At 39.7% G+C, this 14,081-nt stretch overlaps 1 protein-coding gene across 1 annotated transcript in view; it reads right to left on the reverse strand.

The window, feature by feature from the left end:
- PKHD1 (PKHD1 ciliary IPT domain containing fibrocystin/polyductin) overlaps positions 1 to 14,081 on the reverse strand; it is a 593,425-nt gene that overhangs the window by 306,193 nt on the left and 273,151 nt on the right. The window contains exons 47-48 of the mRNA XM_049894022.1: positions 12,301 to 12,436; positions 8,844 to 9,090 (exon numbers count right to left, since the gene is read on the reverse strand). Coding sequence (XP_049749979.1) covers positions 8,844 to 9,090; positions 12,301 to 12,436 — 383 coding nt within the window. The remainder of the gene's footprint in view (positions 1 to 8,843; positions 9,091 to 12,300; positions 12,437 to 14,081) is intronic.

Raw genomic sequence — 14,081 nt, forward strand, 5'->3', positions numbered from 1 at the left:
ATAATACTCTGTTATTATCCTTTTTATTTCAGCTGGGTCTGTTGTAATATCCTCCCATTTAATTTCTTATTGGGGTTATTTGCATCCTCTCCTGTTTTACTTTTGTCAATTTGTCCAGTGGTTTGTCGATTTTGCTGATCCTTTCCAAGAAACAACTTTTGGTTTTGTTGATTCTTTCTATTGTTTTCCTACTCTCTATTTCATTTATTTCTGCTTTGATCTTATTGCCTTTCTTCTGGTGGCTGTGAACTTCTTTTGCTGTTCTCTTTCTATTTGTTTGAGTTGTGTAGCTAAATGTTTTGATTTTGTCCCTTCTTTTTTGATGTGTGCGTCTATTGCTATAAATTCACCTCTGAGCATTGCGTTGGCTCTGTCCCAAAGGTTTTGGTATGATGTGTTTTCATTCTTATTTGATTCTAGGAATTTTTTTATTCTAGCTCTGATTTTTTCTATTACCCAGTGATTTTTAAGCAAGGTGTTACTCAGTTTCCACATAATTGATATTTTTTTTCCTTGCTCTTCCTGTTGTTAATTTCTACTTTGATGGCATTGTGATCAGAGAAGATACTTTGTATTATCTCAGTGTTTTGGATTTTGTTGAGGGCTCCTTTGTGGCCTAAGATGTGGTCTATTTTGGAGAACATTCCACGTGCATTGGAAAAGAACACGTACTTCACAGCTCTTGGGTGAAGTGTTCTATATATCTCTATGAGGTTAAGTTGGCTGATTGCTGCCTTTTGATCTTTTGTATCTTTTTTGAGTTTCTTTCTAGATATTCTGTCCTTTACTGAGAGTGGTGTGTTGAAGCCTCCTACTATTATTGCAGAACTGTCAACTTCTGTTTTCAGTGCTGTTAGAGGTTCTTTTATGTATTTTGGACCCTTACCATTGGGTGCTTAGATATTTATTATGGTAATGTCATCATAATGGATCATCCCGTTAGTCATTATATTATGCCCTTTGTCTTTTTTGGTGGATTTTGTTTTAAAGCCTATTTTATCTGAGATTAGTATTGCCACTCCTGCTCTTTTTGGTAGCTGTTTGCTTGATATTTTTTTTCCATCCTTTGATTTTTAATAAATTTATGTTTTTGTTTCTAAGGTGTGTCTCTTGTAGACAGCGTATTGATGGATCCTGTTCTTTTATCCATTCTGTCACTCTCTGTCTGTTTATGGGTGCTTAGGCCATTTACATTCAGTGTAATTATTGATAGGTATGAGTTTATTCATGTCATTTTATACTGCTTTTTTTTTTTTTTTTTTTTGTGGTGCTGACGTTTTTTTTGTTCCTCTTACTCTCCTGTGCTGAATTCCTTTTGTTTGCGGATTTTTTTTAATTTATTTTGTTTTTGTAGATTTTGTTTTTACGGAGACTTTATATTTTTATTCTTTATGTTGAAGAGTAGATTTATTAACTTTCTTTGTGGTTACCTTAAAATTTACCCTTATCTTCCTAAGTTTGAATCAGGTTTTTATTACTTGGTATTGCCTTTTTTTTTTTTTTTTAATTGCCTTACCCTTCCTCTCCATTTGAAAGTTCTATAACTACACCATTTATTCCCTCTTTTATTGTTCTGATGTTGTTGTCATTTACAGATTAATCTCTCTGGTTCCCTGTTATAAATCTTTCAGTTTTGATTAATCCTTGAGAGTTCTTTTCCTAGACTGGTATCTGGCTGATGCGGTCTTGTGTCCTAGATTCAAGCTATTGTCTGATGCTGTTTGTTCTCAGGCCAAAGAACTCTTTTTAATAATTCTTGTAAGTCTGGTTTAGTTTTTACATATTCCCTTAATCTTTGCTTATCTGGAAATGTCCTAATTTCACCATCATATTTGAATGAGAGTTTTGAAGGATGTATTATTCTTGGTTGGCTATTTTTTTTTTTTCTTTCAAGGTTTTCTATATGTCATTCCATTGCCTTCTTGACTGCATGGTTTCTGCCAAGTAATCAGGACTTAGTCTTATTGTTTCCCCTTTGTATGTGACTTTTCATTTTTCCCAAGCTGCTCTCAGGATTCTTTCTCTGTCTTTGGTTTTAGCAAATGTGATTATGATATGCCTTGGAGATTTTCTTTTGGGGTCTATCCTATATGGTGTTCATGGAGCTTCTTGGATGGTCAGCTTTTCATCTTTCATGATATTAGGGAAGATTTCTGTCAGCAATTCTTCAATGATCCTCTCTGTGTTTTCCATTTTCTCCCCCTGTTCTCGAACTCCATTCACTTGCAAATATTTGCTTTTGATTGTATCCCACATCATTCTCAGGGTTTCTTCATTTTTCTTTGTTCTTTTCTCTGATTTTTCCTCAAACAAAATGGTATCTAAGTATTTGTCTTTGGTTTTGCTGATCCCGTCTTCCATTGTTTCAAATCTGCTCCTCAGACCTTCTATGACACTGTCCATTTCTGAAATCTTTTTGTTTATCTTTTGGAGTTCTAGTTGTGAATCTATTTTGACATTTTGTTATTTTTCTGTATTATTTTTCCAAATTCTTCCATTGTTTTGTCTGTCTTTTCCATGATTTTGTCTATTTTTTCCTCATTTTGTCTGCTTTATCCCTCTTGGATAGCTCTGATTACTAGAGATTTGAATTCCCTATCAGGTAATTTCAGTGCCTTTTCTTCTACTGGAAGGCCATCTGGTGTTTTATTTTGGATGCTTAATGGAACCATCTTGTCCTGTTTTTTTTTTATATATATATATATATGTTTTGATACTGTCTGCTGTCTTTGGGACATTCAGTAATTATTTTCTTCCTTTATTGATTGATGATTTCTTTGTTTCATCCTGATTTTTTGTTTTATTTGGTTATGGCTGAGCAGGTGGACTGGGCATTCTTTGCTGTTTGCTCATCTGTAGGCATGATACTTCTCACTGCCTTGTCCAATGGGCAGGGCCAGTTGCTCAGCTGTGGTGTAGCAGGACACATCCAGTGCAAGGGGAGGGGCTGGGATGGGTTGTTTTGGGCACATACTGGGGCCAACAGGGTGAGGCTGGGGGTCAGCGTAGGTCAGGTTTTGGTAGACCATGTCTGTGCTGCTCAGGGGTGTGATGTTCAGTGCACAATACAGATAGGGAGGAAGGAGAGGGGAGGTTGTGATGTGTGAAGCTAAGTGGGTGTGGGAAAGAAAAGAAAAAGGAGAGAGAAACAGGAGCCAAAATAAAAAGCACCGAGGGAGCCTTCCATTGGAGTGGCGCAGATCCAGGGAAGCCATGTGCCAATCATTCTCTAGCCAGGCGATGAGGCACAGCCTGCCAAGAAGGGACAGATATGGCAAATGCAGTTAGATGGGCATAACGAAGGAAAGGAGAGAGAGATAAGAAACTAGATTTAAAAAAAAAAAAGGAGAAAGGCATATGCAGCTAGGTGATCAGGAGAAAAGAATGGAAGAAATGTAGACAGAGACAAGAAACCAAGAAAATAAAGTGGAAAAAAGAAAGAAAAAAAATGCCCCAAGAGAGCCCACTGGAAGTGGGTCCCCAGCTGAGTGGCACTGCACAGCCCATCAGGAAGGAGATGGCACACAGCACCAGGTGTTCAGGAGAAGGATAAAGAAGGAAGGAAGAGAGAGACAAGAAGCCAAGAAAAAAAGAAGAAAGTAAAGAAAAAAGATGCCCCAAGGGAGCCCACTGGAAGTGGGTCCCCAGCCGAGTGGCACTATACAGCCTGTCAAGAAGGAGCAGAGGTGGCACATGATGCCAGGTGTTCAGGAGAAGGGTAAGGAAGGAAGAGGGTGACAAGAAATTGAGAAAAGAAAAAAAAAAAAAAGATGCACCAAGGGAGCTCACTAGTGTGGTGGCTTGGACCAGGGAAGTGGCTCCCCAGCCGTGTGGCACTCGCTGCACAGCACATCTAGAAGGAGCACAGGTGGTACACAGCACCAGGTGTTCAGGAGAAAAGAACGGAAAGATGGTAGACAGAGACAAGAGAAGAAAAAAAATTCCCAAGGCAGCCCACTGGCTTGGCTACACAGACTGAGAAAGCAGCTCCCCAAATCACTAGGCACTGCACAGCCTGTCTAGAAGGGGCAGAGATGGCACACAGTGCCAGGTATTCAGGAGAAGAAAGGAAAGCAGAGAGAGGTGAGAAACTGAAAAATGAAGAAAAACAAAAAAGAAAGGAAAAATGCCCTCAGGGATCCCACCAACATGGCAGTGCAGACCAGGGAAGCTGTTTCACAGCTGAGTGGTGCTACACAGCCTGTCAAGAAGAAGTGGAGATGGCACATAGAGCCAGGTGTTCAAGAGAAAGGATGGGAAGGAGATGAGAGAGACAGAAGAAACCAAAAAAAAAAGCCAAACAAGAACAAAAAAATGTCACTGAAGGGGCCGGCTGTTATGCATGGGGTGAAACCAAGCAGCGTGGAGCCAGTGCCTCCCCGGCCAGGCAACCACAGCCTTCCAGGAAGCAGCAGAAGCCAAGCAGGGGGAAGAACGGTGAGGAGTAAGAAGGCATGTATTGCTAGTTACACTTGTTCTGTCTCCTGCTGAGAGTTCCTTGAAGCTGTTTTCTCGTACTCCCTATCTCAGTGGTTAAGGAGTCCTTCCTGCCCACCTATCTCAGTGGTTAAGGAGTCCATGATGGCAAATCCATGCTGTATGACTTCATGGGGGACATCCACTCTGTATGTCTCCTCACTCTCTGTTCTCTGTCACTTTCTTATTCCATTCGGTGCTTAGTTGAGTTCTTTATCTCTTCATTTGACACTTAGGGTTCCAGGATTGACATCTGTCTCTGTTACTTAGCTTTCTGGATCTTTGCTATGGAGGGATGGTGTTGCGGTTCTGTCTATACCGCCATGTTGGCTCTGCCCTGAGTCCTGGAGCACATACTCGAGCTCTAATAAGAGGCAGTCAGTCTCTCCATTTGTTTATCACGAATCATGCTGAAGGCAGGCAACTGCTTTTTTTCTCTCCCATTTCAGAGTTAGGCAAGAATTAAAGGCAGATGCACCCCATCAGAGTGTTGTTGTTGTGTACAAATTGAGTCAGTTCTGACTCACAGTGACCCTATCTGGACTATGCACATTTCAAGTGCTCAGTGGCCATATTTAGCTAATAGCAACTGCACTGGGCAGTGTCGATCCCAGGGGCAGTTGGATATATGGCTCTGGAGTCTAAATTGGAAGAAAAAAGTCTGGAATCATCAGTGAATTTTAACTGAGGTTGTGGGAGAAAAAAAAAATCACCTCGAAAAAGTACGTGGCTTGAGAAGAAAGGAAAGCTCTTCACAGAACCCAAGAAACACCAGCATTCAAGGGACAAGAGAAGGGCTTACAAAGGAGACTTAGAAAGACCTCACAAAAATCTAATGGTAATAAGATTTTTGTTTCATCTAATTATCTCTATACAAAAGAAAGCATTTATTTAAATGTTAGGATTGATAAGACCAAGAGCCATGCAAGGCATCAGAGTCATCACTGTGGGAGCCCTGGAGATAAATGTTTACTGAACCAATGTCCTGACTTCCATCGGTAGGGCTAACACCACCTCTGCCTTATGGGGAAGTTGGTAGAAACAGAAGCTGGAAAAGAACAATCCAGAATACCTCCAGAGAGCCCATTTTAGCACTGGTGTGAGAGAGAACAATATAAGCAGCAGTCTTGTAGATCAAGCATGTTGTCATTTTAACAAAAAATAGATTCTGCCTTTTAGGAGACGGGAGTTTTTTCTTCATCCAGTATCAAATATTAAGGCTACCTTCAAATTTTTATATGCTTCTGTCAACCCAGCTGCTAGGACTGAGTTATCGTTGGCGTTAGCTATTATTGTGTTGGCTCCTGACTCATGGCAACACCATGCACAATAATATCAGATTACTGTAATCCATAGGGTTTTCATCTGCTAGATTTCAGAAGTAGATCCCCAGGCCTTTCTTTCCAGTCCATCTTAGTCTGGAAGCTCCTCTAAAATATGTTCAGTGTAACAGCAACACACAAGCCTCCACTGACAGATGGATGGTGGCGGAACATGAGGTGCATTTAGGAATCAAACCTGGAGGGTACCCACAAGAAAGACAAGAATTTACCATGGAACAACCAAAGCCTCATACCCAAAAACCAAACCCACTGCTGTCGAGTCGATTCCAACTCAGCAACCCTATAGGACAGAGTAGAACTGCCCCATAGAGTTTCCAAGGAGCGCCTGGTGGATTTGAACTGCCAACCTCTTGGTTAGCAGCCGTAGCACTTAACCAGTATGCCACCAGGGTTTCATAGAAACCTATAAAACAGGAAGTGTCACAAATTTGGGTGTCTGTCAGACCTAAGTAAGACAGTGAGGGATAATAACAGTAGGTCATCAATGTCAAACAAAGAACTTACAGTGAAAAGGACCAGGGAGGCCTACCAACGGAGAAATCACACTCCAAGTGCTAGATTTATAGCAGTCCTTTGTAAGGCCTCACTCTTCTGCCCCCTTGGTACCTCTTGCTGAGGGAGGAATGATGGTTGAAAGTGAAGACAGCAGGGTGCTTGTGCCATATCAGATCTCCATCAACATGCAACCCCAAAAGATCATGGCTATGAGAGCTTTGTAAATCAATTCTTAGGGTGCTTGCCCCCAGGCAAATAGCACAACAAATTAATGCTCTTTCCATGAAATGTAGCAAAGTTGGTATCAACGCTGAATTCAAAGTGCTCATTAGCTCTGATATGTTCCTAATGAGGTTATAATGCTTTGGGACAAAGATCAAGTCACTGTGCACAAACAGCTAGGGATAGAGTCATACAAAGATAAAGTTAGAAGGACTTCAGTGTGTCTCAAACTTTAACCCAAATCACCTGGGAATTCTGATTCAGTAGCTCCGGGGTGGGGCCTGAGATTCCACATTTTTAACAAGCTCCCAGTTGATGTTGATGCACCTGGTCCATGGACCAACCTTTGACGAGCAGGGCCTTAGTGATCATCTAATCCAACTGCCTTACCCTAGAGGTGAGGACACTGAAACCAAGAGACTTATAATTGAGAGCATGCTGAGACTCCTGTAGGGCTGATTTGGGGCAGTCCACAAACCTGTGGGTCAACTTGAAGATTTTAAAGAGAAGCCTAAGGAGTAGACTGACCAACTGTCCTGGTTTCCCTGGGACTGAGGGGAGAAGTTTCTAGGAAATGGGGTTTTCATTTTAAAACCAGGAAAGCTCTGGGTAAACTGGGACAACTTGGTCACTCTACTAAAAACAAACCAGTTGCCACAGAGTGGATTCCAACTCATGGTGATGCCATGCACTCCATAGGGTTGTCATGGCTGTGAATCTCTTTAGGAAGGAGATTGCCAGGCTTTTCTTCTGAGGCATCTCTGGATGGGTTCAAACTGCCAACCTTTTGGTCACTCTACTGGGGAACCTTTTAAATCTACTTAGAATATGACATCAGGATTATTGTCTTATTGAAGTTGTCAGTCCCTGAGTGCTGGGATCACTCAGCATCTACCCAGGTAAGTACTTAAGTAACCTGTCCTGAAGCTCTCGAAGAACGGATGCTCAGGCAGGATTGCCTCTGCATAACCTTCCAACACTATATTGCCAAGTACCTCTCCAAGAGACAGCCTACTAGGTCTCAATGTAATGAGTAAAAAAGGAGTATGAAGAAGTACACATGGAAATAAACATCATACAAGCCTATTTGTGCTTTTAAACTACATGAGTCTGTTTTATTTTCCTCATTTGTAAGAAGTATATAGGAAATGAATTATAAAGTTTTATAAATCTCAAAACACTCGGAAAGCATCATTGGTAAAAATCACTAGTGTACCAATAAAAATCAGGCTGTACCCCTGAGGATAAAGAAAAAGTCATGCTCTATACAATTAAATCATTAGGAATAAAAACATACCCCTCCATATTGTTACTTTACTCACTGGAATTGGGCCCATTAACATTCGATAGAATAATAAACAGTCTGGAAACCAAAAGTGGAAAATTTTCAGACTCTTTAAAGCTAGCAGAGTATTGCTAAGGCTTCCAATACAGAATGTCAACATTTTAATTCCATATGCATTCAAGATGCAGTTAGTGCAATCCTGACCACATTGACTCTCACTCTCTGGAGTTCACCTATTCAAATAAGATGACAATGCAGCCTGCTGGAATCGTTTGACTTAATATTCATGAAGTCAGGATACTTAAAACAAAGAAGAAAATAAGGGTGGCTAAATATATATGATGAATTTGAAACAGGTGAAAAACGGAACCCTAGACACTCAACAATCATTACCTGGAAATTAAAGAGGGCAGAAGCAATCCTATTATGCATTATAAACAGCCCAGCTGCTGACTTAATGGTAGTCTGAGTAGCATATCCAAGGAGTCCTTGCTTCAATATTAATAGGAAATGTATTGTACGAATCCAATAGTTCATGAAATTAACAAGGAAAATGAACTGGAGTGCAGCAACTTTGCAAGTAATAGGAGGCACTAGCAATTGCTTCCCTGGAGCACACTGAACACTTAAAAAGAGCTTGGGGAGCTTACATGTATATAAATGAGAATGGACATTAATGGCATTTTTGAATAATACTTCTAATTCAAATATATTTCAAATTCTCTGTTGGTTACAAGTCTTTTCAAGAGGAAGCTATTAGTTCAAAATGTCAATGAGAGGTCATGGCTCTGAGATCAGGTCCAGTGATACTGAAAGTTAGCTACCATTTGACTCAGCCTAAAATTGACTCAACCATCAATTCATGATTTGACAGTTGTCAAATTATTCCCTTATCACTTCCGTGCAACAAGATAGTTCAAATTGAGAATCGAGAAAACAATTTCCCTTCTACAAGCCTCAATAGCCAGAACAATACATACATGCTTATTGACAAGCTAAAAAGTATAGTTAATTGGACTTACAAGCCAATAGACATACGATGAAAGAGTACACCTTCCCCACAGACACTGCCATGGACCATCTGACTGAAGCTTGCATTGACCAAACAAGAAGCTGGAAGAGTTTCCATAGAAGCAAGAATGTGACTTCTATTTTTCCCAGACAGAGACCCATCCAAGTCTTCCAAAATTGCTGAATGAGGAAATGGAAATGCTACCAAATTTGGAGAGTTTAAAAACTTTAACTGTTTGGCCTTCACAGTAAATCCACCTGTAAATTGGAAGACAGAAAGACTATTAAGTCACAAATGGCAACTAAGTCCACTGGAGTGCTCTCAACATTTGAAATTGCTATTTATATAGTTTTAAAGAAATTCACTTATTTATTCATGAAAAAAAAATCTTGTGAATATTTACTATATGCAGGGTCTGTGGTAGGTGCTGGTGATACAGAGGTAAACAAGACCAGCACTGGCACTGCCTTGTTATCTGTAGCCTGGGGCAGTGATCCTCAACTGGGGAGTGGTCTCCCAGGGAACATTTGAAACTATTTGGAGACAATTTTGGCAGCACCACTTGGAATGGAGGGGTTGGGGCATGCTATTGGAATCAAGAGGGTAGAGGCCAGTGATGCTGCTAAACATCCTACAACATACAAGACAGTCCTACAACAAAAAAAAATTATCTGGACCTAAATAAATATCAATAGAGATGAGGGTGAGAAACTCTGGTCTAGTAGGATATAGAAACCCAGAACACTAATTTCCTAATTACTAAACACTAAATATACTATAAGAAGCCCTGTTGGCATAACATTTGAGCGCTTAACTGCTAACCAAAAGTTTGGGCATTCGAACCCTTCAGGGGAAAGATCTGGTGATCTGCTTCAGTAAAGATTACAGCCAAGAAAACCTTATGGGGCAGTTCTGTCACATGGGGTCACTATGAGTCAGAATTGACTCGATGGCATCCAACAACAACAAATGTGCTGTGGTTTGATCTTTCAATCTTTCTGCTCTGGTTTGACTATGATGTGTCTAATTCCATCAACAAAACCTCTTTTCATGAGATTTATGCTTTAGACATTTACCCTCAAAAGTGACATTCAATCAACCATGTGGTCAAAGAGTAATAGTAACATATTTTTATGTGTTAGTGCTAGGGCTGTACTTCTTGACAGTCTTCCCCTCACACCACCACCACGTGATTCATCAGGACTGCTAGTCCAGTTACCTAGGAAGACACTATGGCAGGGGTCTTCTGATTCATACGCCCCTCTCGTTAAAAGAAAAATAATTGAGTACATATCTCCCAAGACATATAGTAGTAAACTGCTGTATTACATACACTATAAAAATATATAAAAAATTAAAAAGAAAAAAGAAAAAGAGGCTGTATATTATATGATTTCTATTATATGACATTCTAGAAAAGGCCAAACTGTATAGACAGTAGACAGAAATCAGTGGTTTCCAGGGCTTAAGAGGATTAGGGAGGGATGAATAGGTGGAACATAGAAGGTGTTTCAGGGCAGTGAAACTATTTTTTATGATATTGTAATAGTGGATACATGACATTATGCATTTGTCAAAACTCAAAGAATTGTACAACACAAAGACTGAACCTTAATGTAAATGATGGACTTTAAGTTAATATATAAATATTGGTTCATAAATTGTAAGAACTGTAATACATTAAAGCAAGATATTAATAATAGAGGAAATTGTGGACAGAAGGAGAGGCAGTATTTGGGAATTCTCTATACTTTCTGCTCAATTTTCCAGTAAATCTAAAATTGCTCTAAAAATAAAGTCTATAAATTTAAAAGCATAAGATACAAATAAACTGAGCCTCTTATGTTTTTGTTCTATATCTCATTAGAATGCATGCAGTGAATTAAGTCATGCATCCAAAATTCCACGATTCTACCTCTGGCAACTTCCATAGGTCCTCTAATAGAACAACCACTGGCAGCTCTACACTTCAGGTTTTTGGACTTCACTTCAATTCCCCACGCATAATTTGTTCTTTGGATTCCATCCATCCATCCATCCACCCACTCATCCACCCATCTACCCATCTATCCATCTATCCTCTATCTATCTATCCATCTATCTATCTATCATCTGTCATCTATCTATCTATTATCTATCTATCGTCTATCATCTATCTATCTATTGTCTATCTATCTATCCATCTCTCTATAGTATATGTGTGCATATGCTGTTCCTAATACCTAGAAACCTTTCCCTGCCTCCTCCCCCTGGCAAACTTCTTTCTATTCACTTTTCAAAACCCTGATGGAGAGTCACCCCTATGAAATCTTACGTGACCCACTTCCTCGGTCCCTTCACCGACCTTGTTCTGTCCTCTAATTCTGCACTCATTACACTGTATTACAATGACTAGTTCAGACATTTCTTTTCATGCCTGGATCAAGAGCTCCTACAGGACAGGAACTATGTGGTTTTTCTTCTTTCTATCCCTAGTTCCTTAAACGGGGCCTGGGATAGACAGTTTTTAAACATATGAAAGAGATGGTTTACCCAAGGCCATCCAGTGAGAAGCAATTAGTGTTCATAAGCAGTGTGATTTTTTTCAGTGTCTTATGAATGATATAAAACAGTGAAGCTATTAAAGAACTAAGGAGTCATGGTTTGAAATGTTTGCCATAAGGTATTTTTTACTCTTATTATTACTTCCACAATCTTAAATCCAGATACTACTCAAATAAAAACAATCTTTGGCTCTGCCTACACAGAAAAGAAAAAAAAAAGCAAAGTGGAGACTTGCTGATTATTCATTTAATTAAAAAAACAAACAGTTATCTAAATTGGTGATTCAAACCACAAGAGCATATTTACTTGAATTACTTGATTTGGTTGTTTACAATGATCAGATCAACTAGATAGCTCTCTATCTCTTTTCACCTTGGACCATGAGTCCTCCAAGTTATTTCTCACCCCCTCTGAGATGTGCTTAACAAGTGAGAAGGAATCCGTAGGGTTCCCTTTGTGCATGTAACAAGCCTTGGGCTGTTGCAAACTTTAAGTGCCTAAACCCTGGCTCTTTCAGGAAAGGTTGCATCTGTGTTAGGTTATATGCATGTGTCCATCAATCCGATCCCATTCGTTTATTCAGTCAGTGACCTGCCCACTATGCACAGGCTCTCTGTCAGGTACTAATGATATGACCCTGAGCAAGTGAGACCTAATCCCTCCCTTCATGAAGTCCAGCAGAGGCACAGCACCACAATCACAGAGAGTGACAGGTGCCAAAGTAGTGAGAGGGTGGGGAGCTGCAGGAACCACATGGGAGCGCCTTGCCACCTCTAGGACCTCTTTTCGGGGATCCAAGCAGTAGTTTCTACTGACGCCATCCTGTAACTGAAAGAAACTATGGCTCACAAAGGCTTTGCCACTATTTATCATATTCACTTGATATTAACTTAGCATCTGCCCTGTCTATTCAAACAACTTACCTTGTCCTCGGGAACAGCCCGAACACGTCCTGATGGCCACACAGTCAGTGAGATCAAAATTAACAAAGGTTGTGTTTGATACCATCAGCTCCCATCTCTTGGGAGTTTTAATCCCAGCTGACATACACAGGCTTCCCTGTGATTTAAAGAGAGAGAGAGGGAGTGGGAGAGGGAAGGAAAGAGGGAGGAGGGAAGGAAAGAGAAAGAAAAGCAAAATAAGAGAACTGGCCATGAAATACAATTTATAATAAATGAATAAAAACAATTAAAAGGATAAAAAGGCAAGCTAAAGACTGGGAGTAAATATTTGCAAATCACATATCCGACAAACGGCTTGTATCCAAAACATGGAAGGAACTCACAAAACTCAACAGGAATAGACAACTCAATTTAAACATCAGAAAAAGAACTTGAAAAGACACTTCATCAAAGAAAACATAGAGATGACAAACAAGCACATGAAAAAAAAATGTTTAACATCATTAAGCATTAAAAAAAGTTGCTGTTGAGTAGAGGACAATTCATAGTGACTCTATAGGACAGAACAGAACTGCCCCATAGGGCTTCCAAGGAGAAGCTGGTGGATTCAAACTGCAGCCCTTTCGGTTAGTAGCCGAGCTCTTAGCCACTGCGCCACCAGTGCAAATTAAGACCACTATGAGATATACTACATACTTATTCAAAAAAACAACCAAACCCATTGTTGTCAGGTCAATTCTGACTCATAGCGACCCTACAGGACAGAGTAAACCTGCCCCATAGAGTTTCCAAGAAGCGCCTGGTGGATTCGAACTGCCGACCTTTCAGTTAGCAGCTGAGCACTTAACCTATTAGAATGGCTAAAAACAAAAACAGTGGCAATATCAAGAGCTGATGAGGATGAGGAGCAACTGAAACTTTCATACATTGTTGGTGGAAATCTAAAATGATACAACCACTCTGGAAAACAGTTTGGCAATTTCCTATAAAGTTAAATATACTCTCCTACCATATGACCCAGCAACTCAACTCCTAGGTTTTTATCCTAGAGAAATGAAAACTTACATTCACACAAAAACCTATTCCAAATGTTTATTACAGCTCTACTCATAATCTGCAAACAACTCAATCGCACTTCAGTAGATGAATGGACAAACTATTTGTACAACCATATAGAGGGATACTGCTCAGCAATAAAAAGCAATAAACTATTGATACATGCAATAATTTGGATGAATAACAAAGTCACTTAGAAGTAAAAGAAGCCAGTATCTAAAGTATATATACTACCTGATTCCATTTATGAAATTATTGAAAAGATAAAACAATAGTGACAGAGAATAGATTAGCGACTGTCAGGGGTCAGAGGTGAGAGGAAGATATAACCAAAAAGGTGTAACACAAGGGAGTTTTTTGGGGTGATGGGACTGTTCTGTATCCTCACTGTGGTGGTGGCTACACAATTTACATATGTGGTAAAATTCATAGAACCATGTATCAAAATGTCAGTTTTACTGTTTGTCAAAAATTAAATACATACAAAATTTAACAAAACATCTTTAAATACAGAAACAAAAACTGCTTCCAGGACTTTCCACAAAATCTCTTCAACAAGCCCTGTCTAACCTGATTGTTAGTGCTTCACTGTTCCACTCTTAAAAATACTTGAACTTTGAGAGCCACCAGAAATTTGACAAAAACCTTTAACATTAAAGATCTGAACCAAAACCAAACCCATTTCTGTCAAGTCAATTCTGACTCACAGACACCCTATGGGATATAGTAGAACTCCCCCGGAGAGT

This window comes from Elephas maximus, chromosome 1 (genome assembly GCF_024166365.1).
Source record: "Elephas maximus indicus isolate mEleMax1 chromosome 1, mEleMax1 primary haplotype, whole genome shotgun sequence".
Taxonomy (NCBI): Eukaryota; Metazoa; Chordata; class Mammalia; order Proboscidea; family Elephantidae; genus Elephas; species Elephas maximus.